The 27,446-nt window shown below is 43.3% G+C and overlaps 1 protein-coding gene across 1 annotated transcript in view; it reads left to right on the top strand.

Annotated features, from left to right (window-relative positions):
- The window catches only part of MCF2L2 (MCF.2 cell line derived transforming sequence-like 2), a 508,793-nt gene that overhangs the window by 109,228 nt on the left and 372,119 nt on the right, over positions 1-27,446 (top strand). The window contains exon 4 of the mRNA XM_044288562.1: positions 19,040-19,130. Coding sequence (XP_044144497.1) covers positions 19,040-19,130 — 91 coding nt within the window. The remainder of the gene's footprint in view (positions 1-19,039; positions 19,131-27,446) is intronic.

Here is a 27,446-nt window from a genome sequence, read left to right as displayed (position 1 = left end):
TACAATTTGACCCCATACCGGGCGCGCTTGCTTGGGATGTATTGTTTGAAGCCAAGGCGCCCGGTAAAATGTATTAGGGACTCGTCTATGCAGATGTTTTGCTCTGGGGTATAAATATCTGCAAATTTCAGGTTGAAATGGTCTATGAGGGGCCGAATTTTGTGGAGCCGGTCAAAAGCAGGGTGGCCCCTGGGACGGGAGGTGCTGTTATCGCTAAAGTGCAGGAAACGCAGGATGGTCTCAAATCGTGTCCTGGACATAGCAGCAGAGAACATGGGCATGTGATGAATTGGGTTCGTGGACCAATATGACCGCAATTCATGTTTTTTTGTCAGGCCCATGTTGAGGAGGAGGCCCAGAAAAGTTTTAATTTCGGAAACTTGGACTGGTTTCCACCGGAAAGACTGGGCATAAGAGCTTCCCGGGTTAGCGGTTATAAATTGTGTGGCATATCTGTTTGTTTCGGCCACAACTAAGTCTAAAAGCTCTGCAGTCAAGAACAGCTCAAAAAATCCCAGGGCCGAACCGATCTGAGCCGTCTCAACCCGAACTCCAGACTGGGCAGTGAAAGGGAAAACTACGGGTGCGGCGGAAGTTGGGGACTGCCAATCAGGGTTTGCCAGCACCTCTGGGATTCTAGGGGCTCTACGGGCACGTCTTTGCGGTGGCTGCGACGGGGTCACTACTGCACGTGCCACCGTACCAGCTTCAACTGCCCTTCTGGTGCTCGCTACTTCACCAGGTTGTACGGCAGTGCTGGTACTAGGTCCAGGAAGGGCTGGGCTGCTGGTGTATGCCTCACCACGTAATCCGACAGCACCAGCCCCACTCTGCTGCTCTTGAAGCGGATCCTGCGCAACCTGCGGTCTAGCGACACGGGGCCGGGTACGCCTGCTGCTATCAGGGACCTCAGCCTCCTCGTCCGAACTTTGGGTCAGAGAGCCACTGCTTTCTACAGGTTCGTATTCTGACCCGCTGGATTCATCAGATGAGGGTTCCCACTCCTCATCCGACTGGGTCAGAAGCCTGTAGGCCTCTTCAGAAGAATACCCCCTGTTAGACATGTGGGCAACTAAATTTCGGGGTATTCCCTGAGACTACCCAAGAAAAAAAAAGCAAGCCTGTCTTACAAAGGGGAGCCTAGCGAAGTACCGGAGGCCGCTGCGGTTGATAAAAAATATCAAAACTGATTTTTTTATCGCCGCAGTGCGTGTAAAGTGAATGTGCAGTGATCAAAAAAAAATAATTTTTTTGTCACTGCGGTGGGGCGGGCGTGGGCAAACGCACGTGTGGGCGACCGATCAGGCCTGATCGGGCAAACACTGCGTTTTGGGTGGAGGGCGAACTAAAGTGAGACTAGTACTATTATAGATCTGACCGTGATCAGTTTTGATCACTTTCAGATACTATAAAAGTACAAATGCTGATTAGCGATACGCTAATCAGCGAATAACGGACTGCGGTGCGGTGGGCTGGGCGCTAACTGATCGCTAACTACCTAACCAAGGGACCTAAACTATACCTAAAACCTAACGGTCAATAACAGTGAAAAAAAAAAAAGTGACAGTATGCACTGATCACTTTTTTTCCTTTTCACTAGTGATTGACAGGGTGATCAAAGGGTTAATTGGGTGCTGGGAGGTGATCTGGGGGCTAAGTGTACTGTAGTGGGTACTCACAGTAATGATGTGCTCCTCTGCTCCTCTCCTGGAACCAACCGACCAAAAGAAGGAGCAGAGGAGCACAGCAGCCATATAACCCCATCATATTTACTAATATGATGGGTTATCTGGCTGCTGATTCGTTTTTTTGAAAATCATCAACCTGCCAGCCAATGATCGTGGCCGGCAGGTTGATGACGAAGTTCTTCTTTGAATATTGCCGGCCCGCGATGCGCATGCGCGGGCCGGCTTGCCCGGAAATCTCGCGTCTCGCGAGAGGACGCACCGGCGCGTCCACCCAGAACAGCACGACCGCCGCGAAGACGCAATCCTGCGTACGGCGGTCGTGAGGAGGTTAATAACCCTTTCGTCTTGAACTTCCTCAGGCTTTGAAAATCTCATAATGTGTTCCGTAAGTCATTGTTGAAAAGATATGTCGAACCTGTTGAGCCGTCCCCCCCCCCTATCATGGTGGATGGTAATGTGGAATTTCAGATCACCAGCATAGTGGACTCCCATAGTGGGGTTATTGACCAGAGGAGAGGATGCGGGTTCCAGCGGCCAACGTCAATGCTAGTCGTCTGGTACCTTTTTGGTATTAGGCCTGAAGGGGTCTCCTGTTCCTTCAGCTGGGAAGGAGCAGGCCATCCATTGTCCTGACACCATCTCCAGGGCCCTGTTAGGGTGAGATAGGGCTTAGGTTCCTGTGTATGAACATTCCTACCATCAAGGTCTGTTCACACTGTCAGTAGTCAGGGCTCAGATTAGGGACTCACTAGGTGTGACCATCCCCCTATCCCTAGTTTACAGGCCTTATACCTTTCCCCTCCCCCCTCTGTGTTTGGTGTGGAGTTAGTTCCTACCCCACACCGTGACACGTCCATCCTCTCACAGGTCTGATCGGAAGGCCCCTCTGTGCTCACGTTCGTCTGCCATGGCTGCTGTGGCAGGGTGGGAGGGGGATAGGAGCAGTTCCAGCTCCTTCTGCAGCAACTTGAGTCTAGAGTTGCTAATGAGCAGCTTTTTTCACCCGCCTAGTGAAGAAACTACTCACCAGCAGCTAGACCAGGAGCAGGACCTGAACCAACAGGTGGTGGCATACTTGGACAGCACCCTGCCACCCCACATTTAAGATCCGCTGGACTACTGGGCAGCCAAACTGGATTTGTGGCTGCAACTGGCAGAGTTTGCCCTGGAAAAGCTGTCCTGCTCGTCCAGTAGTGTGGCATCAGAGTGGGTGTTTAGTGCGGCGGGGGCCATAGTTACCCCAAAAAGAACTCACTTGTCCACCCAAAATGTGGAGAGACTGACCCTTGCCAATATGAATCAGGCGTGGATCAGCCAGGATTTCCAACCAACAATGCTTGATGCATCAGACTAGATTATCCATGGTGCCACACCTACACTTTGACAAAAGAAATAGGTTTCCTCTGGCTACCTGCCTCAGCTCCTATTCTGATTCTGCCACCCGCCTGATGCCACACATCTGATGCCAAGGTCTCCTTCTTACACCTATCATCGTCAGCGGGTACTGTTATTGCCATCCACCTCCCCACTCTGTCACCAGGTCACTCTGTGGTCTCCTGATGCTGCTGCCACCTCCACATTATGTCACCTTGCCATTCTGTGGCCTCCTGATGCTGCTTCCACCTCCAAAACACTATGTCACCTTGCCACTCTGTGGCCTCCTGATGCTGTCGCCACCTCCGAACTATGTCACCTTGCCACTCTGTGGTATCCTGATGCTGCTGCTGCCGCCTCACCACTATTTCATAGGGCCACTCTGTGGATCTTTCATGCCTTTCCCACCCTCCCCACTTTATGACTGGGCCACTATTTTGCCTTTTGGCATGGCTGGCATCATCATTTATTCTTATCATTTATTTTTTCTGGAACAATGCCAGAAGATGCCAGTAGCACATAGGTTAAGAAATGACAAGCTCAGAGTCTTGTCTACAAATGTTTACAGTTTAGGGAATAAGATCAATGAACTTGAGCCTATAATGGCACAAATATAGATTTAGTGGCTGTTACTGAGACATGGTTCAATGAGAATAATGACTGGGATATAACAATACCAGGGTTCTCTCTATATAGGAAAGACAGAGAAGGCACGAAAGGGGGAGGGTTGGCCCTGTATATGAAAGATAGCATAAAATCTAATCTAATACAATTTAGTGAGACCAATTTAAAGTCAGTTTGGGTTACGTTGCAGCTTGATAATCATAAGGTAACTTGTGTAGGTGTGATATATAGACCACCTGGCCAAGTCAAAGAATTAGATGATCCACTAGTTGAGGAAATAGCTAAAATGACATTGAAAGGGGAAGTTATCATTATGGGAGACTTTAATCTTCCTGAGATAAACTGGAAAACCAAAATAGCTAGTTCTGCCAGGAGTACAGATATTCTAAATTCCATACTGGGATTATCTCTACAGCAAGTTGTTGAGGAGCCAACCCGGAAGGAGGCCATTTTAGATTTAGTATTCACAAATGGGAATCTGATATTAGTCAGTGTGTCATTGTGGTTTACAGATGTCAGTGTGGTTTACAATAAGTACAGTGACACCACTGTGGTGAGTCACACCACAGAAAAACTAAAGTTTTCGATTTTAGAAAAACTGAGATTAGTGGTATACGAGTCCCTATCAGACTGGAACTGTTTCAATGGAGTCCAGGAGAAATGGGCCTACTTAAAAGTGGCACTATTGAAGGCAACATATAATTGCATTAGGCTTGTCAGTAAAAGCAAAAAAAAGGAAGAGACCACTGTTGTACTCAGCAGAAGTAGCCAAAATCATTAAAAACAAAAAGCATTTAGTAATTATAAAACAAAAAAAAGAGGATGACAGGGAAAGTTCTAAGATTAGGCAGAGAGAGGCCAAGCAAGTTATAAGAGCTTCTAAAGCACTAGCAGAAGAGAAATTAGCTGTCAGTGAAAAAAGGTGATAAGACATTCTTTAGATACATAAATGAAAAAAGGAAATTAAAACAAGGAATTACCAAATGAAAAACAGAAGAAGAAAGGTATATAGAAGAACATAAAGAACTAGCTGACTGCCTCAATGAATACCTCTGTTCAGTTTTTACAAAGGAAAAGGAAGGAAAAGGACCTTAGTTAGGGAAAAAGACTAATAAATATTTTGATGCATGTGTCTTTACAGAGGAAGAGGTTCTAAGTCAGCTGTCTAAAATTAATACAGATAAGTCACAGGGGCCTGATGGGATACACCCAAAGCTATTAAAAGAGCTTAGTGGTGAACTAGCAAAACCATTAACAGATTTATTTAACCAATCACTGGTAACAGGAGTCGTCCCAAAAGATTGGAAATTAGCAAATGTTGTGCCCATTCACAAGAAAGGTAGCAGGGAGGAATCGGGCAACTATAGGCCAGTAAGCCTATCTAAAATCCCATGGATTGAAAGATGAAAAACAGCATGGGTTTACTTCAGGCAGATCATGTCAAACTAATCTTATTGATTGATTGGTTGACTAAAATAATAGATGGCGGAGGTGCAGTAGACATCGCTTATCTAGACTTTAGTAAGGCTTTTGATACTGTCCCACATAGAAGGCTTATCAATAAATTAGAGTCTTTGGGCTTGGACTCCCATATTGTTGAATGGATTAGACGGTGGCTGAGAGACAGAAAACAGAGGGTTGTAGTCAATGGAGTATATTCAGACCATGGTCTTGTTACCAGTGGGGTACCTCAGGGATCTGTTCTGGGACCCATATTGTTTAATATCTTTATCAGCGAAATTGCAGAAGGCCTCGATGGTAAGGTTTGTCTTTTTGCTGATGACACAAAGATTTGTTACAGGGTTGATGTTCCTGGAGGGATACACCAAATGGAAAAGGTGTATGCAAGATAATGCACCTGGGGCGTAAAAACCCAAGAGCAGAATATAAAATCAGTGATACAGTCCTAACCTCAGTATCTGAGATAAATGATTTAGGGAATTATTTCAGAAGACTTAAAGGCAGGCAGACAATGTCATAGAGCAGCAGGAAATGCTTGCAGAATGCTTGGGTGAATAGGGAGAGGAATTACCAGTAGAAAGAGGGAGGTTCTCATTCCGCTCTACAGAGCACTAGTGAGACCTCATTTGGAGTATTGTGCTCAGTACTGGAGACCATATCTCCAGAAGGATATTGATACTTTGGAGAGAGTTCACAGAAGAGCTACTAAACTAGTACATGGATTGCAGGATAAAACTTACCAGGAAAGATTAAAGGACCTTAACATGTATAGCTTGGAAGAAAGACGAGACAGAGGGGATATGATAGAAACTTTTAAATACATAAAGGGAATCAACAAGGTAAAAGAGGAGAGAATATTTAAAAGAAGATAAACTGCTACAAGAGGACATAGTTTTAAATTAGAGGGGCAAAGGTTTAAAAGTAATATCAGGAAGTATTACTTTACTGAGAGAGTAGTGGATGCATGGAATAGCCGTCCTGCAGAAGTGGTAGCTGCAAATACAGTGGAGGAGTTTAAGCATGCATGGGATAGGCATAAGGCCATCCTTCATATAAGATAGGGCCAGGGGCTATTCATAGTATTCAGTATATTGAGCAGACTAGATGGGCCAAATGGTTCTTATCTGCCGACACATTCTATGTTTCTATGTTTCTATTTGACCCTTCTTATGATCTGTTAGAAGGAAGGAAAAATGAGATGCACAATGGATCCTGTCTGTGTAGCAGCTGCAATACTGATGGATTACTGACCAAATGCTGACCGGGTGAAGGCGGATGCTCAACAAACAGGATCCGTTTTTTGTGGGTTATTGTTCTGACGGATCAGAGGAAGGGCAAAATAATCAGTGACGTCAACACAAACTTACTGCTGACACCCTCTCCACTCTATCGGGGGGCTTTACTTGTTTAAGCATTTAATAGAATTGGTTCTGTAGAAATCTATGTTGAATCAGCTGATGACGGGTAAAAAAGACTGCTCTTCTTCTTGGCGCTAACATCGACCTGTAAGGCTGAGTTCATACTTGAGTTATTTGGTCAGTTTTGGCCCATGACTGCCCAAATAAGTGAAGTGTGCAGTGATTCTAAGAGCGACGCCTGTCATCCTCATGTCATACTGACTCACAGTATTATTTGACTACCACAGCAGACTCCCTATGTGTGTTACTGCAAGGAACAGTGTTCTACACCACTATAAAGGCTCTCTGCAGCCAGGAAATAGCTGTTTTTAACAATATTCGCCACAAATAAGTTTGGAGGAAAACAAATTAAATATTTTTTTTGGGCAAACCGGCCTAATCGAATTTTTGAAAAATTCACTTATCTCTAAAAGCGCCCCCAGTATTGTACTTTATTGGCCATCGGCAGGGGATCCGTCTGGAGGATCTCCCTCTCTCACAGCCCTAGGAAAAAATTTGCATATGAGGGCGCACATGACATCCCCATTGCAGTTCCCTGGAGCTGTAGGAAGAAAGACCCCCAAACAGTTAGGGGGTCAGGACAAATTCAAGTAGAGACATAATAAACTTACGTTTATTGTTGTTCATGTTGTGGTAGTCTGTAAGAAGAAATGTGCAGCCTTCAAACCATCTTGGTGTCTAATTGAGGTGTACAATGACTCTACATCACACGTAGCAATAATCAGATTCAAGTTGGATCTCCTCCACTTTCTTCAGTATATCCTTAGTATCCTTTAAATAAAGGTTGCAAGAAAAACATATTTGCAAATCGGATCGTTCAAACCATTAATGCCTGATACTATTGGTCTCCCTGGGGGCTGTTAAGTTTTTTTCTGTTCCTTTGGGAGAAAATACAGGTTAGAAATTGATGGATGTTTCAACATTACGTATGAATATTGTTTTGTAGATATTATGCCTTCATCAACTCCTTGACAATGGATTAGATCAAGTTCTTTGGTAAATTTCGCAGTAGTGTTAGAGGTCAATTTTTTATAGCAGTTTCAATCATTTAATTGCCTCCAGGCCTCCTTTTCGTACATTGACCTAGGCCATATATCGATATTATCCCCCTTATCTGCTGGTTTTATCACTACACCAGTCCAAGCCTTCATTTCCTTAAAGGGGTTGGCCACCATACGCATAAAAAATAAATTAAGGGTCCCAGATAATAACTAAAACCACAAGGTATTTGTATCATGAGAAATATACTGTGTACATATGATTTTTCTAATGTGTTCAGCATAGCATGCTTACATTGATGAGAGGCTGTGTGGGCAGAGCAGCTTCAAAGTGAAAGTAAAAATCCCAGCATGCATCACAGCAAGCATCTTCAGAGGAGCGTTATGGAGCAGCGATACCTAATTTGTCTATTTTTTTATTTTTTGGGGCTTTACACAATAAAAGCATAAAAAATAAATAAAAAAAACATGTTTTTGTGTCTCCATTTTCTGAAGGCCATATTTTTTTCATTTTTTGGCGATTATCTCATGTAGGGCAAATTTTTTTCGTGATGAGGTGACAGTTTGATTGGTACTATTTTGGGGTACATCTGACTTTTTTTTATCACTTTTAATACCTTTTTTGGGAAGTGAGGTGGGAAAAATTTCAATTCCATCATAGTTTTTCTCTTTTTTTTATGGCGTTCACCATGCGGGGAAAGTAACGTGATCCATTTTTAGATCAGGTCAGTATGGACGCGATGATACCAAGGATGTGTAGTGTATTTTTTTTTTGTTACATTTTTAATCAATTATAAATGTGTGGCTATAAGAAGAAATGTGATTTTTTAAAAACTTTTTTTCTTACATTTTTTTGACCCAGACCCACTTGATTCTTGAAGATCCAGTGGGTCTGATGGTTTACACTGTGAGTGCATTGTCACTCACAGCAAGCCACAGTAAGCTCCCTCTCTCTGTTAACCCATCAAGCATCGGCACAGCAGCAGCCAGATGGGAGAGGGCGGGAGGGAGCTCCCTCCATCTCTTAACCTCTTCCATACAGCGGTCCCTATGGACCACAGCATGGAAGGGGTTAAACAGCCGACATCGGTGCCAACACCGATGTTGGCCATTTGAAGCAGAGCGTAAGCTGTATATTATAGCTGACAATCTGCTAACTGCTCAGCCATCCTGAAACAGATCGGGACGGGAGGGGCGCGGAAGGGGGATCAGCGCTGCCGCGGTTTATCCTGAAATTAGGGGGGCACAATGGGGCTGGAGCCCACAGGAGGGGGGGGGGATATTATATATATATATATATATATATATACACACATTTTAGAAGGTTCTGACCCTTCACGGACTGTGGGGATCAGAACCTTTTAGCCGGCATTAGGATCGTATGATTGACTAGTCTGTACAGACTAGCCAATCAGAGTGATTGTGATTGCCGGGGGGCACACTCGGCTTGTGCTGCTCTTAGACAGATTAGGAAAAGCAGCGCATGTGCAGTTACAATAAAAGCATGGACGAGCTTTCTCTAAAGCTCTTCCATGTCGCGTGCACCCATGGACGAACTGGCTGCACGGCAGAGCGGGGCTCAGAGGGCGTGGCTTACTATAAAAAGATTACCAGACGGATTTTTTTTAAATAAAATATATTTGGAATCTTTTTTTACCCTGCCTACAACAATGTTGTGTAAAGTACTGATATAGTGGCCAACCCCTTTAAGTGCCCTTCTCTCTCCTTTAGTACAATTATCATTTGTTATTGTATTAGGGATTTTTGACAGTTCCTCACATACCAATCGAAAAAATTGTTTGATACTTGGAAATAGGGATAATGCCAGAAATTCTGAAGATTTTGTTATTAGACTCTTGGGAAACTCACCAGATCTGTTGGATTCCTCCTGTTCTTCCAAGAGTGTAGTAAGGGTGGTTAGAGCCTCTTGTTCCACAGAGTTTGGGAAATTGGGGTCCATTTTTGACTAAAAATCTTCTTAAAAACAAGTTTCCTCGCAAAGAGATGCACATCCTTCACTGTTACATACAGGTGACAATGACAAACGCTTTCTTAGGATCAATATTTTATCCTGGGTCAGGTTGTGATCAGACAAATGAATTACCTGTAGTGTCTGTTGAGTCGTTTCTTGACGTCTTTTGCCCACGGGTTGTTGGAAATCACCAAATTTCTGTCTGTTAAATCTCTTAGGATATCTCCTTGATCCTTGAGTAGAGGCGCTTCCCTCTTCACTAGCTGATGTTATATAAATAGATGAAATAGATGTTGATCGTAATCTACTTCCTTGTTTGTTGAATTTTTTTTTACTTTAGTAGATTTGATCTGCTTTTCATAATTCAAAAATGCTTCTTCCATCTCTTTTTTGAAACCATCCAACTCTGAAGAGGTAAGTTTTTAGGTCAATTGGTCTTCGATATTTGTGATTCTAATTCCAGCTGTGTTATCGTCTTCATATTCAATTCTACAATTAGTTGCATCAGATTCAGTGAGCATGACCCACAGACACGTTCCCATTTTCTACAAAACTCTTCATCCTCTCTGCCATAGAATGGAAAGGTCTGTACTCATAGCCCTCTAGGAATGAGGCCTTTTACGATATATTTTAAAGAGTTGCTTTATTCCACCACATTCTCATTTTCCTATGCAACATATTTTTTAGCTTTGCCTTTAACTCCCTTGGTGCTCCTCTGAACCGGATCATCACCCACCACAGCGCCTTCTGCAAAGACTGCATCCACCTGGGATGACCAGGATATATCACTTGACCAAAAATCCATAATCTTGACTCGGAGTAAACCTTCTGTAACAATACAGAAACAATTAGAAAACCAGACAAAAATCACGTGTGGAAACATCTATAGGACCAAGTTACAAACACTGCACATGTAATACAAAAAAAAAACATCTTTATTGTGTCTCATTCAAAGACATGAATATCAAAAATAAGTTTAAAAATCAATGCAGATAGGTGCTGAGAGAGTGATACCCCCCAATCTCTCTGTCCCCATGTATCTCCTGCTTATCAGCGTATCATTACTGTAATTAGAGGCTAAATCCCAAATACAAAATGCCATTCAGCGTCCTGTGTAGGAATAGGTCGCCCCAGCCCTGGTGTATGTACCCGGCTTGTATTCAGCATGATGCCAAGAATAAAGGAATGAACTTTACATCGGTGAGTGCCGTCTGCTTTTTTCTATCTATTCGTTTGGGATTTTACAAAAATATGAGTTGACTCAGCCACTATTATCAGTGTCCTGTCTGGACCTTCCGCCTTGTTCTAGATACAGACTTGGCGTCTGACCGCATGCGAGGAAACTTGTTTTTAAGAAGATTTTTAGTCAAAAAATGGACCCCAATTTCCCAACCTCTGTGGAACAAGAGGCACTAACCACCCTTACTACACTCTTGGCAGAATAGGAGGAATCCAACAGATCTGGTGAGTTTCCCAAGAGTCTAATAACAAAATCTTCTAAATTTCCGGCATTATCCCTATTTATCCCTATTTCCAAGTATCAAACTATTTGTTCGATTGGTATGTGGGGAACTGTCAAAAATCCCTAATACAATAACAAATGATAATTGTACTAAAGGAGAGAGAAGGGCACTTAAGGAAATAAAGGCTTGGACAGATATAGTGATAAAACCAGCAGATAAGTGTGCTAATATCGTTATATGGCCTAGGTCAGCGATAAGCAAACTAGTTTTACAAAAACTGGAGAGCCGCAGTTTGCCCATCACTGGCCTAGGTCAATGTACGAAAAGGAGGCCTGGATGGAGGCCAGTTTGAAATGATTCAAACTGATATAAAAAATTGACCTTTGACCCTACTGCGAAATTTACCAAAGAAATTGATCTCATCCTCTGTCAAGGAGTTGATGAAAGCATAATATCTACAAAACAATATTCATACTTAATGTTGGAACATCCAGTACATAAAAATATTGAGCAGCCCCCAGGGAGAACCAATAGTATCAGGTATTAATGGTTTGAACGATCTGATTTGCAAATATGTTGCGTTTTTCTTGCATCCTTTAATGTTGGGTCTTCCATCATACTTAAAGGATACTACTAGTGTTGATTGCGCATTCTCGGCCGAACACTAGTTCGGCTCAAGCATCTCGATCCTCGGCACATGGTGGTATTCGGACGAATACCGCATGTGCTCGAGCCAATAAACGTGCAGGTAAGTACTGCCCTTCACTGTAATGCCGTAGCCATGTTGGTTACTGGCATTATAGCAATTGGCTGCCCGGAACGTGTCATATATAGCACCCGATGACACATGTTCGCCTCAGTGTTAGTCAGGGAGAGCTGTGCAGAAGAAGGGAAAGATAGTGTAGGGAGTGAAATTTTCTTTTTTTTTCACTAGAAAAACTTGTCAGAGACCCAAAAGTCCTTTTAAGGACTATTGTTGTGTGTGGCAGCAGCAACATATATTTTTCATGCAACCTGCGCTAAATTGCTAAAACTTTACAGACCCAAAAGTCCTTTAAAGGACTATTGTTGTGTGTAGCAGCAGCAATATATATTTTTCACGCAACCTGCGCTAAATTGCTAAAACTTTACAGACCCCAAAGTCCTTTCAGGACTGTTGTTTGTGGCAGCAATATCTATATTTAGCACATCCTGCGCTAAATAGCGTGCAATAGTTAGGCCGCTGCGGACAGCGACATTATCAGTGCTGCATCTCTTGTGTAACGTGTGCACATCCCAAAAATATCTGTGACATCCAGTGTACTTTTTCCATAGACGGTGTCCGCTGCAGACAGTGACATTACCTGGGGTACATCTCCTGTGTATCGTTTCCACATCCAAAATACCTGTGACATTCCCTGTAATTTTATTTTAGCCGCTGCTGACATCAGCGACATTATCTGGGGTATTTCTCCTGTGTAACGTGTGCGCATCCCAAAAATATCTGTGACATCCAGTGTACTTTTTCCGTAGACGGTGTCCGCTGCGGACAGTGACATTAGCTGCGCTACATCTCCTATGTAACGTGTGCACACCAGAAAAATATCAGTGACATCCAGTGTACTTTTTCCGTAGACGATGTCTGCTGTGGACAGTGACATTACCTGGGGTACATCTCCTGTGTAACGTTTCCACATCCAAAATACCTGTGATATTCCCTGTAATTTTATATTAGTCGCTGCTGACAGCAACATTATCTGCGGTATTTCTCCTGTGTAACGTTTCCACATCCAAAATACCTGTGACATTCCCTGTAATTTTATATTAGCCACTGATGACATCAGCAATAGTTAGGCCGCTGCAGACATCAACATTATCTGTGCTACATCTCCTGTGTAACATGTGCGCATCCCAAAAATATCTGTGACATCCAGTGTACTTTTTCCGTAGATGGTGTCTGCTGCAGACAGTGACAGTGACATCCAGTGTACTTTTTCCGTAGACAGTGTCTGCTGCAGACAGTGACATTAGATGCGCTACCTCTCCTGTATAAAGTGTGCACATCCAAAAAATATCAGTGACATCCAGTGTACTTTTTACGTAGACGGTGTCCGCTGTGGACAGTGACATTACCTGGGGTACATCTCTTGTGTAATGTTTCCACATCCCAAATACCTGTGACATTCCCTGTAATTTTATAGACGGTGTCCAGCAACAGGCTGGAAGAGACATTGGGGTGGCAACAGGGAAAAGGCAGGCCACACCAAACAGGCCCGCAACTGTTCCCCGGAGCGCACCCTTGCGGCAATCTCCCTTGCCAAGGACTAGGTGTTCCAAAGTCTGGCGCTTTTTTGAGGAAAGTGTGGATGACAAAAGAATTCAAATTTGCAATCTGTGGCATACAAAAATGAGTAGGGGCATGAACACTAGCAACCTCACCACCACCAGCATGATTCGCCACATTGCATCAAAGCACCGTAATAGGTGGGCCGAACGCCTGGGTCCACAATCTGTGTCTGCGGCTCACACCACTGCCTCCTCTTCCCCTGTGTTACGTGCTGGCCAATCCCCTGTCGAAGGCGCAGGCCCGGATGCCTACCGCCCTGCAACGGGACCTTCGCAAGCACCATCAGCAACCACATCCACTTCCGTGTCCCAGCGCAGCGTACAAATGTCCTTACCCTAGGCATTTGAACGCAAGCGCAAATACCTAGCCACCCACCCACAGGCCATAGCACTAAATGTGCACCTTTCCAAATTGCTGGCCCTGGAAATGTTGCCATTTAGGCTTGTGGACACTGAGGCCTTCCACAGCCTGATGTCGGTGGCTGTCCCACGTTACGCAGTCCCCAGCCAAGCACTGAAGAGGACGCTGCTCTTTCACGACTTCAACCAGCTGATCAGCAGCCAGGATTAGGAAAAGTGGCGAGAGGGGAGTAAAAAGAGACACTTGCAACATTTTTTTTCCAAAAAGTCACATTTTAAAAGTTACAAAAACACAGCTTGTGACCTTTTAAAGCAACTTTTCTGGCACAAGGTAGATGATAAATCTCCTCTATGGAGTCAGTAGCCACTTAGTGCTACAATCTGAAAAATATGTAGTAACCAGAATTAAAAGGGAGCAGAAAGCCTGAACAGTGTAACAGTAGGAAACATAAATACAAAATAATGCAATTTCATTTTTCACCAGAGTGGTCCTTTTAAAATTTTCATGCTCTGACATTTTACCATATCTAAAACTGGACGTCTATGGTATGATGGTTCAGTGCTCCCCCGAACAGGTCTATTATGTCCTTTCTTTTAAGTCATACTTTTAATTATAATAGTTGACATGCATCAATCTTTCTTTTTCTTCTTTAAACATAAAATTGATGGGAATGTATACCTATATGTAGACATATGCTTCTGCATCTATGTGGCCGCAAAATAAAAGATCAGACATATCCTATACTTCGTCGCAACTCGCAGATAACAGGCCCATTGAAGTCGATGGGGGAGATATATCAAGACTGGCGCATCGATTCGCTAGTCTTGATCTCCCTGCACTGGCATGAGATGCGCCTAATTTGGTAACAAATCAAGTACATCTCTGCCCTGCCGCGCACCAAAGACTGAAGTCTGCGTCCGCTATAACTTCAGCCATTTTCTGGCGAAAGTTATAGTAAATGCGGTGGGTGGTGTGAAGCCACACCCATTCCATTAACCCCACCCCTTTTCCCTCACCACTTCGGAAAAGTGGTGAGAAGCCTAAAAAGTCAAAAATTATGGCGTGCACCATAATTTGCAACTTTTTTTTTATGCCACAATAGTGGCATAATTAGTTTACTAAACGTGGTGGCCAACTCGATCACTGTTCCCTGATAATTGACATAGGGTGTGTTCATGTCTGTGCTAATATTTCTGTTCTTTTACTCCATTATAGAAGCAGACCAAAGAAAATAACAGAAGCACCAGATCCATCAAATGACAGAAACAAACGGTGACCGATGGACACAGTTGACTATAAGCTATGCTATTTTGTCCAGCTTTTCTGATGGAATCTGTTATAGAGACGACTAGCACAGATGTGAACATAGCCTTAGGGCTCGTGCACATGGCCGTGTTTTGCGGTCCGAAAATTGTTGATCCGCAAAACACAGATCCCAGCTGAATGCATGCCGCCATTTTTTTTACACTCCTGCAGAAATGTCCAATCCTTGTCCGCAAAACGGATATGTTCTGTTTTTTTGCGGGGCCGCGGAACGGACTTGCGGATGCGGACAGCACACGGTGTCCTGTCCGCATCTTTTGCAGTCCTATTGAGATGAATGGGTGCGCATCCTTTTCTCAAAAAATGAGGTTCGGATGCGGACCAAAACTATGGCTGTGTGTATGAGCCTTTAGTTACAATAAAACAGTAGACTGAAAACAACAACAATAAATGAATAATTACTGCCACAAATAATGCTTTGTTGTGTTGCAGTTACCATGACATTTTATACAGAAAGTTTATATGTGACCCATGTAAATATTAAGCTCTCCCGATTCTCTGACAAACATACATACCCGAAATGGCTGAGCGATCAAGTTTATCAATGAGGACAGAAGAATAAACTTTTTTCCATACCAACAGAGGAATATTGAAATCCAAATTTTTGGGGGGGCAATCGAAGATGCCTCCTACCATTGTCAGCCTGAATTTTCTTGGGTCCACTAGAGAAAAGTATTCAGAGGGCCAACTTTCTTTGTATACAGGATATATGAACATTTACTTTCAAGTAAATTTATCATTGAACTTAGATGAATTATCATCAATAAGGTTTCATAGGATATCTGCTGGTCATTGGTTCCAAGGTCAGCTCCAGATTATCTTCTGATAGGCCTTAGGGGCATTGTTTCATAAAGGGCCCATTATAGTGTCAGAGCTTGGGCCCGCCGGAGGATCCTCTGGTACTCTGGTGGGCTAGTCATACCCTGCTTCCTATATATATCTATTACATCATCCAGCAATTACAAACCGGATTCCAAAAAAGTTGGGACACTATACAAATCGTGAATAAAAACTAAATGCAATGATGTGGAGGTGCCAACTTCTAATATTTTATTCAGAATAGAACATAAATCACGGAACAAAAGTTTAAACTGAGAAAATGTACCATTTTAAGGGAAAAATATGTTGAATCAGAATTTCATGGTGTGGCATCTCTCCTTCTTTTTACAACACTCAACAGACGTCTGGGGACCGAGGAGACCAGTTTCTCAAGTGTAGAAATAGGAATGCTCTCCCATTCTTGTCTAATACAGGCCTCTAACTGTTCAATCGTCTTGGGCCTTCTTTGTTGCACCTTCCTCTTTATGATGCGCCAAATGTTCTCTATAGGTGAAAGATCTGGACTGCAGACTGGCCATTTCAGTACCCGGATCCTTCTCCTACGCAGCCATGATGTTGTGATTGATGCAGAATGTGGTCTGGCATTATCTTGTTGAAAAATGCAGGGTCTTCTCTGAAAGAGATGACGTCTGGATGGGAGCATATGTTGTTCTAGAACCTGAATATATTTTTCTGCATTGATGGTGCCTTTCCAGACATGCAAGCTGCCCATGCCACACGCACTCATGCAACCCCATACCATCAGAGATGCAGGCTTCTAAACTGAGCGTTGATAACAACTTGGGTTGTCTTTGTCCTCTTTGGTCCGGATGACATGGCGTCCCAGATTTCCAAAAAGAACTTCGAATCGTGACTCGTCTGACCACAGAACAGTCTTCCATTTTGCCACACTCCATTTTAAATTATCTCTGGCCCAGTTAAAACGCCTGAGCTTGTGGATCTTGCTTAGAAATGGCTTCTTCTTTGCACTGTAGAGTTTCAGCTGGCAACGGCGGATGGCACGGTGGATTGTGTTCACTGACAATGGTTTCTGGAAGTATTCCTGAGCCCATTCTGTGATTTCCTTTACAGTAGCATTCCTGTTTGTGGTGCAGTGTCGTTTAAGGGCCCGGAGATCACGGGCATCCAGTATGGTTTTACGGCCTTGACCCATTGTTCCAGATTCTCTGAATCTTCGGATGATGTTATGCACAGTTGATGATGATAGATGCAAAGTCTTTGCAATTTTTCGCTGGGTAACACCTTTCTGATATTGCTCCACTATCTTTCTGCGCAACATTGTGGGAATTAGTGATCCTCTACCCATCTTGGCTTCTGAGAGACACTGCCACTCTGAGAAGCTCTTTTTATACCCAATCATGTTGCCAATTGACCTAATTAGTGTTAATTGGTCTTCCAGCTCTTCTCAAATTAACTTTTTCCAGCCTCTTATTGCTACTTGTCCCAACTTTTTGGGATTTGTTGACACCGTTAAAATTTGAATCAATGTATTTTTCCTTTAAAATTATACATTTACTCGGATTAAACATTTGATCTGTCTTCTACGTTCTATTACAAATAAAATATTGACATTTGCCATCTCCACATCATTGCATTCAGTTTTTATTCACAATTTGTTTAGTGTCCCAACTTTTTTGGTATCCGGTTTGTACATCATCCACAGTTTTAACCAACTGTGATGTAAGTTTTTACCAGTTAAAGGGGTTTTTCCATCTGGGACATTGATAGCATATTGCTAGGATATGCCGTCAATATCAGACCCGCTCCTATCTAGAGAATGGAGCTGCTGAAGCAAAGGAGAGCACAGCTCACTGCTCTTTATCCATCACTATGGGAGTTCAGAAAATAGCCGAGGGAGTGTGCTTGTCTAATTTCAGAAGTCCCATAGCAGTAAATGGAAAGAGCACTGCGCAAGCAGGGCCACCTCTCCATTCACCGCTATGGGACTGCCGGAAATAGCCGAGCCAGTGCTCTGTTATTTTCGGAGAACCCATAGCTATGAACAAAGGGGGGGCTGTGCATGCGCAGCTGCTCTCTGTTCACTTTGGGGGCCCTGTTCTGGAGATTTTTGTTTATGATTGCATTTTACTAATTTTTGGCTAAAAATCATATTTTCAGTTGGCCTTTATTAAACATATTGAGCCATTCCGTCACAAAGGGTTAGCTGTTTGTACTTTCACTTTATGCAAGTGATCTAATATCCCTCTTCTCTAAACTACTAAGAGGTCATAAACACTTATTTAAGCCACATTCTTACCAGTAAGATAAGGATTGAGCTATAATGAGTGTTTATAATGTCAGAGAACAGAGATGAGGAGCCCATCAGCTCCCCAACTGATGGAAAAGACAGAAAACCCACAGGCTGCTACTACACCATCTCAGCTATGCATGCCTCCCAAGTGTCCCTCTTCTTGACCCTATTCCTTCTGCCCTCTTTGATCCTTAAAGTGGTTCTGTAGTTCTTTTTAACTAATGATCTATCCTCTGGAGAAGGCAGAAGCTCTACAGGACCACCGCAGCCTTCTGTCTGTTTCCCTCAGGCCCATCACGACTAGTATCACTGGCCTGGGTGAGGCTAAGCTCCGATCACTTGAATGGGGTTTAGCACCGCCCAGGCCAGTGATATTAGTCGTGACGTCACTGGGCCTGGGGGAAACAGAGAGAGAGCCGGTGCTCCTGTAGCGCCGCTGTCTTCTCAAACAGCTGATCGGCAGGGTTCCGGAGATCAGACCCCTGCCAATCACATGCTGATGATCTATCCAGAGGATAGATCATCAGTCAAAAAGAACTACAGAACCCCTTTAAATGTCCCACTTTTTGACCTGGGAAATTAATAAATGTGGGTTAATACATTTTTTGCTCCTTACTGTACTATCTGTATGGTTTCAACCTGTATATTAGACTATAACTTCATTATTTGGTGCAGTTTGGACCTTAAAATATCTATAATCCGATTTTCAAAATTTGGGAGGTATGGCTATGTACAATTAACAAGGATTCTATATTTTTAATAAAGACCAATTTAAAAAATGATTTTTCGCTCAAAATAAGTACAGTACAAACCAATAATAAACAATAATTGCCCCCAAAGGTTTACATAGCCTTTATAGTTTTCTTTGTCATAAATCAACTGCAGTATTATACTCCTTGATCTATGTAATCCCACTGCTTGTTTTTTGTCTTGTTTTACAGTCTTGAAGCTGCCAGCATTGGGTTTATCATCATCATAGACAGACGGAAGGATAAATGGAGCTCAGTAAAAGCATCACTCACTCGTATAGCTGTAAGTATGCGATTTGTCTGTAGCTCCGTCCCTTTGAATCAGCCCATGTATTATAAGCCGTTTTAAGTAATGAGTTTATGGACAGATTTATCATTGTGGCTTTTTTAAAAAGTCCCAAAAGAACACCACCAAGGTGTAGGAAAACGTGGAGTAGTATTTTTAGACAGTATAAAGATGTACCAAATTTATCAGAAATCTATCCACTAAATTGCCAATGCAATCAAAGCTGACTTCAAAAAAGTCGCCTCCTGATACATACACCAGTCTTGATCCCCCTTGCGTTGGAGTGAGATGGGCTTATTTACTAAGCGGCAGATGCCTGTCACTCTGTGCACCAGAAGCTTAAATTTATTTCAACCAGAGGAACTGGTGTAGACTTGAGCTATAGTGTCACAGTAAGTGGGGAAAGGAAGAACACCAAATAAACAAAGTACAACAGTAACACAGACTAGGCCCCAAAGCTAGTGAAGAGGGGGATGGTAACCTCCTAGTTATCCCTGATCCTCTCCCTGACTGCTGACAGTATGAGATAATCTTAATAGTGGAAGAACTCATACACCAGAGCCCAAGACCTGCTGAAACTGTCCCAAACCCTAAGTTAGGGAGCGGGGATGAGACTGCCGGGACCTTCCACCGTGAAGACCTAGACACAACAAATACATAAAGTAGAAACAGGAGGACTTAGCTTGAGATGAGTAAGAAGCTGGTGAACCTCTAACAACCAGTTTAGAACTCCAGAAGGAAATAACCGCAAGATCTGCAGTGAGAGGCGGGCATAAATAGAGCCACTAAACAGCAAATGAGCAGAACCTCAGGAGAGGTGAGATCCTGCCCACAACAACAGAAAGACCTGTCAGGTAGACTCGCGTGCTGCTTCTCAGACCTCGCACAGGGAAGGCAGTGACATATAGCTTATACCGGTTTCTGATGAAACGTTATCGTAAATTTGGCATGCTGGCATAGGCTCCGCCCTCTGTTAAGCCCCACCCTTTTCTAGCCACTTCAGAAAAGTGTTGAGAAGCTCAAAAAGTCGCAAATTACAGCACAAATATGGCATACACCATAATTAGCGGCTTTTTTTAATGACACAATAGTGGACACTTTAATAAATGTCCCCCTATCCATTTTAGATAAGGGGTCATGGCTTAGTGGGTATGAGGTATGATTTCATAATAAAGGGGGTGGCTTAAGAAGTTCCAGTGTGTGCCAAAATTGCAACTAAATGAGCCAACCAATAGGTGTATAGTTAGACACCACATATATCATCTACCATGAGCCAATTTGATACATTTGGCACATCTTTAGACTGGCTGGGGGCCTTTCATGTTTGGCAGATGGGTGCAATACAGGAGGGAAGATGTAGGGCCTGCAGATGGATGGTGGAGTCAATGACCAGATCGTTAGGTTATAAGAAATAAAGTCTCTCTGATGAGAGTTGGAGTACATACACAAGCAGTAGGCACAGTTCTGAAGTATATACAGTGCCTTGAAAAAGTATTCATACCCCTTTAACTTTTCCACATTTTTTCATGTTACACCCACAAACTTAAATGTATTTAATTGGGCTTTTATGTAATAGGCCAACACAAAGTAGCAAGTATGTGTGAGGTGAAAAGAAAATGATACATTGAAAGTGTGGCGTGCATTTGTATTCAGCCCCCCTGAGTCGTTGCTTTGTAGGACCACATACAGCCGAATTGCAGCGAAAAGTGACAGACCACGTAAAGTTACAGAGCGGGTTCACCAAATGCTGAGGTACATAGTGCATACAAGTTGCCAACACTCTACGGACTCAATAGTTGCAGAGTCCTTCATGGCAGCTGCATGCAAGCCTTACATTGTCAAGCACAATGCTAAGCGTCTGATGGAGGAGAGGAAAATGCATGTGTAAGGAGATGATGGATCTGTGTATTTGTGTAATAAAGATTATATATAAAAAAAAAATGGGTGCAGGGATAATGCTGGTCTGGAGGTGTTTTTCAGGGGTTGGCCTAGAGCTCTTTGTTCCAGTGAAGGGAAACCTTCACCAGCGACCTCCCTATCCAACTGGTTGCATAGACACATGGCTATAGTTTATTTGAATGAAAACACTGTTTTCCTTTTGTTGAGTTATGATACTTTTTCTTAATATGCAAATTAGGCCTTTGGTGCAATGAGGGCATCACCATTGCTTGTTGCACCCAAGCTCCACTCCTTTCTGTGGCCAGCCCCTCCTTGTTTGCTTTGATTGAAAAGGACAAGCAGTGGCAAGCAGCGAGGAAGGGGCTGACCACAGATATGAGTGGACCCTCCACTCTTCCCAGAAGAAGATAGGCTGGTTAAGCTGCCACCTCTATATTAATGCCTATGATTTAGAATGGGATGTCATAAAAGCTCCTGTAGGTGTAATGAGTGTAGGTGTCCCAATACTTTTGTCCATCTAATGTAATTGATTTTAAAAGAATGGTGAAAAATTATAGCCTCGGTATTCATAACTGAGAGAACCAAAGACATTTCTTAACATTAAAAGACACTATTTGTCCAAGTTTTATCTATACACTACAAATATTCAATGTGAGCTCCAGTGGTGACGCGGTAGATGTCGAGGCAGTAGTCCAATCCTGTCCAGATGTGTGCCCACATATCCTTGGCTATGGACTCCACCTCTTCTTTATGTAGCCCCACAAAAAGAAGGCACAGGGCTTTAGATCTGGTGATTGTGGGGACCGGCACATCATTGGTTGTTTGGGCAGAGTTTCATTCAGACATCTGCAAACATAAATCTGTAAATGAGGAGGAGCACCATTCAGCTGATGACCGTTAAAGGGGTTGTCTCACTTCAGCAAATGGCATTTATCATGTAGAGAAAGTTACTACAAGACACTTACTAATGTATTGGGATTGTCCATATTGCCTCCTTTGCTGGCTGGATTCATTTTTCCATCACATTATACACTACTCGTATCCATCAGCGGTGGCAGGGTTGCCAAGCAACCAGAAATTTCTAATCAGTCCGTAAAAATAGTAGACTTTTTTCTTGTGTCCTTGAAAAAAAAAAATATAATGTGCCCGTGATTTTTTTTTTAGCCTGGTGGTGCTTGACTAGATTATTTTGGTGGTAATTATCATCATTTTGCAGCTCACAGTAAATGCTAGTAATGAGGTGTTATCAGTATGTTGAGCTATAGACATGTATTATTTATCTTTTTCATTCATTATAGTTTTGCAATTTGTCCACTGTCCAGAAAAAAAGACAAATTCTGGTTGGCAACCGTAAGCAGGGGCCATGCTTGTACACTATATGAAAGAGTGCTAGACTATGCGCACTCCCGTGGTCCTATCCACCAGAGAGGCTGGCGCTTTTTCCTATATTGTACAAGCACGGAAACAACTGCTAGATTACAGGGTGGTCATAACCATGGAAACAAACAGTGTACAATATGATGGAAAAATGAATCCAGCCAGCAAAGGAAGCAATATGAACAATCACAATACATTAGTAAGTGCCTGGTATTAACTTTCTCTACATGTTGAATGCCATTGCTGAAGTGAGACAACCCCTTTAAAGCGGTTGTATCATCTCAGACAATGGGGGCATATCGCCAGGATATACCCCCAATGTCTGATAGGTGCAGGTCCAAGTGGTGAAACCTGTACCTATCTTTAGAATTGGACCCTCAAAGTGAAGGAGGTTACACCGCTCGTGCGTGGCCGCCCTCCACTCACTTCTATGGCATTGCCAAAAGTAGCCGAGTGCTGGATTGGCTATTTCTGTCAAACCCCATTGAAGTGAATTTAGCAGTGACTGCGCTTGTGCGGTGCCCTCACCATTCATTTCAATGAGACTGCCGAAATTAGCTGAGTATGCCGCTCGCCTATTTTCGGTGCTCCCATAGGAATGAATGGAGGGCCCTGCACCTATCAGACATTGGGGGAATATCCTAGAAATATGCCCCCAATGTCTAAGATGATACAACCCCTTTAATATTTCCAGGTAGGAGTGGTCAGTGACAGTCTCCTCGGCAAAAAAGAAGGGGACATAGACTTTGTGCCCGTTCTTTGCACAGAACATGTTTACTTTGGGTAAATAAATCATATTCAGACAGCACTCCAGTTTATGATATCAAAGTGAAGGATTTATTCAACCAGACCGGTTAGTGCACATCAGTGTGGCGACGGTTCAACATTTGGAGCCCTTCATCAAGCTAATGTACATAAATTATAGCAAAAAAAATACGTATAGAGTTACAATTCATTTGAGATAATGCAATGAGCAGGACACTGGGTCAGTGGGGTTGCTATGCAGTGGGTCAGTTTATATGTGTATAAGTTTGTGACGCCAATTGCAGCTTGCGCAGGTACTATAGCAGGGCCCTTTAAGATGTAATAGCTCATATACCAGGTGAGGAATGCCAGAGGGGAATAATGTCTCTGTGTAGTGTCAACGGTGTATCCTACCTTGGTACGGCCGGACTCCTGTATCCTGGCTCACATGCAGTAAATTGAGTGTGGTTAGCAGGAGTTTTGATGAAATAATTGAGATCCAGTCTGGTAATAAAGTCCAACTTGAGTTTACTGAATGGCATCTTTGATCCATACAAGGTACAGCATAAGTCTTGGGTCCCAGCAGGTTTTGGCAATATGTGGCAGGAAGTTATCTATTCTGCTTCTGGTACATACGCCTAGTAGAGTCTGGCAGGTATCTATCTTCTACTCTGTCTTTAGTCTGCTTAGTTTGGGCCTGACTAGCTGAGGAGGTACTTATCTTCTCCTGGTCTTGGGATCTGTACTTACAGGACTGCTCGCAGGGTATGATGATGTCTTCCTGGAGATCTATAGTTCTGTAGCTGCTTCTCTGGCCGTCCAGCTGAGATAGGTGACTCAGGCTGGGGGGATGGATCTTGAACCTCAGCCGAGGTTGGATCCAGGGTTGGGATCCCTGTAACTGGGAGCTCCTACCAACACAGCCTCCCCTTGCAGGGGACTGGTACACACTCACTAACCTTTCCTTCCTCCCTATGAGGTAGGAAATGGGAAGATTCCACTCCTCCTTAGAAAGGGGGAGCTAGCCTGGAATGGACTATTCCAGCCTAGATATACTAAACTGTCCTATAGACTGTCTATATATTGCCGCCACCTACTGGTGTACATAAACAATTACAGCAATTTACATGAAACAGTCACAGAAAATCCAGATAAGGCAAATGTAATGTCAGATTACACCAGTGATAACACATTTACACTTTAACATCATGTAGGAGGGTGAACAGAGTTTTAGTGACATACTCTGGGATGTTACAATAACATGATTTATTTACCAAGAGTCCAAAGTCTAATGATTATAGATAATACATGATTCCCTTGATATCATATCAGAGAATTTATAAGGGAGAGGGCAGGGTTTTATCAGTTACAGTTACCACATGATTCTTACATATTAGTCAGTACATGATTGTAGTGATAGCCAGATGGCGTATATATAGTTCCTAATTATATATAATATGAATATTTGTGAGGCTCAATCGTTATCTTCATCATATTTATATTATATTAAGCAAATGACAGTATGTCACTGGGTAATTATCTTGTAACATATCCTGTTATATACATAATGCAAGTATATCTCAATAGAAGATTCCACGGGCATCATGGAGGGATACGGTCATAACTGTAACTGAATCAGGCGGCTCAATAACTAGGTTCACGTGACAGTAGTGACGGTGTATAGGATGCATGGACCAATTTAGAAAATAAAATAAGAGGAAAGGGGTACAAGATAAACCAGGGGTGCACAACTCGTGGGCCGCATGCAGCCCCCAGAACCAACTATTGCGTTCCCCGTCTTCCTGGGCAGAAGCACAGCTGATCGTGCGATCAGCTGTATTTTTGCTGGCAGCGCCGCACGACAATGGATGACAGCTCCTGCTTCTGCACTGTAGCAGGAGCAGGTCGGGCCCCCCCGCTGGAAGTGATAGTAAAGAAGCTGTGGAAAATGCAGAAGCACTTTATCAGCGCTTCTGCCTTCTCCTCAATTAGATAAGCGGCGCGATGAGCGGCTTGGGGCAGAGGAGGGCAGGGCTGCAGATTCAGGAAACCCTGATCAGCTCTGCCTTCTACAAACACCCACAGGAGGCTGGTTTCCCCTGTAACTGGGGCTCCTTTGGAGCGTGAAAATCGCAAGCATCCGCAAGCAAGTGCGGATGCGGTGCGATTTTCATGCACGGTTGCTAGGAGACGATCGGGATGGGGACCTGATCATTATTATTTTCCCTTATAACATGGTTATAATGGAAAATAATAGCATTCTGAATACAGAATGCATAGTAAAATAGCGCTGGAGGGGTTAAAAATAAAATAAAAATGTAACTCACCTTAATCCACTTGATCGCGCAGCCGGCATCTCTTCTGTCTGTCTTCTGTGCTGTGTGCAGCAACAGGACCTGTGGTGACGTCACTCCCGTCATCACATGATCCATCACATGATCTTTTACTATGGTGATGGATCATGTGATGACCGGAGTGACGTCACCACAGGTCCTGTTGCTGCATACAGCACAGAAGAAAACAGAAGAGATGCCGGCTGCGCGATCAAGTGGATTAAGGTGAGTTACATTTTTATTTTATTTTTAACCCAAGTGGATTAAGGTTAAATTATTTTTATTTATTTTTTAACCCCTCCAGCGCTATTTTACTAAGCATTCTGTATTCATTATTATCTACAGATCACCGATCCCAAGCCCGAACTTCTGTGAAGAAGTTCGGGTTTGGGTACCAAACATGCTGATTTTTCTCACGCGCGTGCAAAACACATTACAATGTTTTGCGCTCGCGCGGAAAAATCACGCATGTTCCCGCAACGCACCCGCACATTTTCCCGCAACGCCCGTGTGAAAGAGGCCTAACTCTTTGGTTTCAGGGGCCAAACTGCAGCACGGTATTTGAGACAATTGCTGGAAAAAACTGTTCATATAAGGTGCACATATCTTATATCTGGCCGGTATAATCGTGCTGCTGATCAGTCGATAAACAAGGAATCGTTTTTTTTGTCGGCTGATTTGCATATTTTATCAGGATAAAAAGTTTACAATTATCGGCAGCAGATCTCCCTGTGTAATCAGGGATGGGCTACCAATAATCGATATAACTAAATGAAGGCGGAATGACTGTGGTAGTGATCATTCTAATCACTTTTCATTGGCTTGTATAATACACTGATGCAAATGAGCGCCGATCGACCCGATGCTGCCCTTTGAAATAGAGCGATGTGACAATGCTGCCCTCAGACCAAAAAAGGTTGTGCACCTCTGCCCTAAACTAACAGACAGTGGCTGGATAGAAAGTATATGAGGGCCATCAGAACTCATGTACCTTCCCTAGGAGAAGAAAGGTAAATATTATCTGAGGGCCTTCAAGAGTCATATGCCTTACTTAGGAGGAGAAGGTCATTATTCAAAAAAAATGTTGTAAGCATCCAGGAGAACATTCAGAACATTTTTGTCACCCTAATGATATTGATCTAGGTGTGCAGGTCCACCCAAGCCATCCAACAGATCTGAAGTAACTTTGAGGCTTACTGGCTCTCAGTCAGATGAGAGCTGGTTTGAAATGTCTCATAGTGCACAAGGCTGCCATTCTAAGGTATGCTGACTAAGCCTGTCTCATGGATAGATTGATGGCTTGCACATACCTGGCTTTTGGCATATAGCCTTTGTGTGGTTGTCTGTTGTATGTCGTTGATAATAGTAGTCCAAGACGAATCTAGCTATCCTCTTAATGCTGTTTCCAAACCATTTTGATGGGGTTTCCATCAATTTCTAACCTATTTTTGTGAACCAGACACCCTCTACTCTTCCAAGCAGGGAGTGCCTGGGGTTCTCCCATTGACTTCCATTGTGCTCGGGTGCTTGGTAGAGGTACTTTCACACTAGCGTTCGGGGCTCCGCTTGTGAGTTCCGTTTGAAGGCTCTCACAAGCGGCCCCGAACGCATCCGTCCAGCCCTAATGCATTCTGAGTGGATGCGGATCTGCTCAGAATGCATCAGAATGCATCAGTATGCTTGCAGCGTTCGGGTGTCCGCCTGGCCGTGCGGAGGCAAACAGATCCGTCCAGAGTCACAATGGAAGTCAATGGGGGCGGAACCGTTTGAAGGTGACACAATATGGTGCATTTTTCAAACGGATCCGCCCCTATTGACTTTCAATGTAAAGTCTGGACGGATCCGTCTGAATACAAATTGTACTTAGACTTTTTTAGTAAAATATAATGCAGACGGTTCCGTCTGACCGGATCCCATCGTTTGCATTATAGGAGCGGATCCGTCTGTGCAGACATCAGAC

This window comes from Bufo gargarizans, chromosome 4 (assembly GCF_014858855.1).
Source record: "Bufo gargarizans isolate SCDJY-AF-19 chromosome 4, ASM1485885v1, whole genome shotgun sequence".
NCBI classification, from domain to species: Eukaryota; Metazoa; Chordata; class Amphibia; order Anura; family Bufonidae; genus Bufo; species Bufo gargarizans.
Note: the sequence above shows the minus strand (reverse complement) of the source record. Positions and strands in the feature narration are given on the sequence as shown.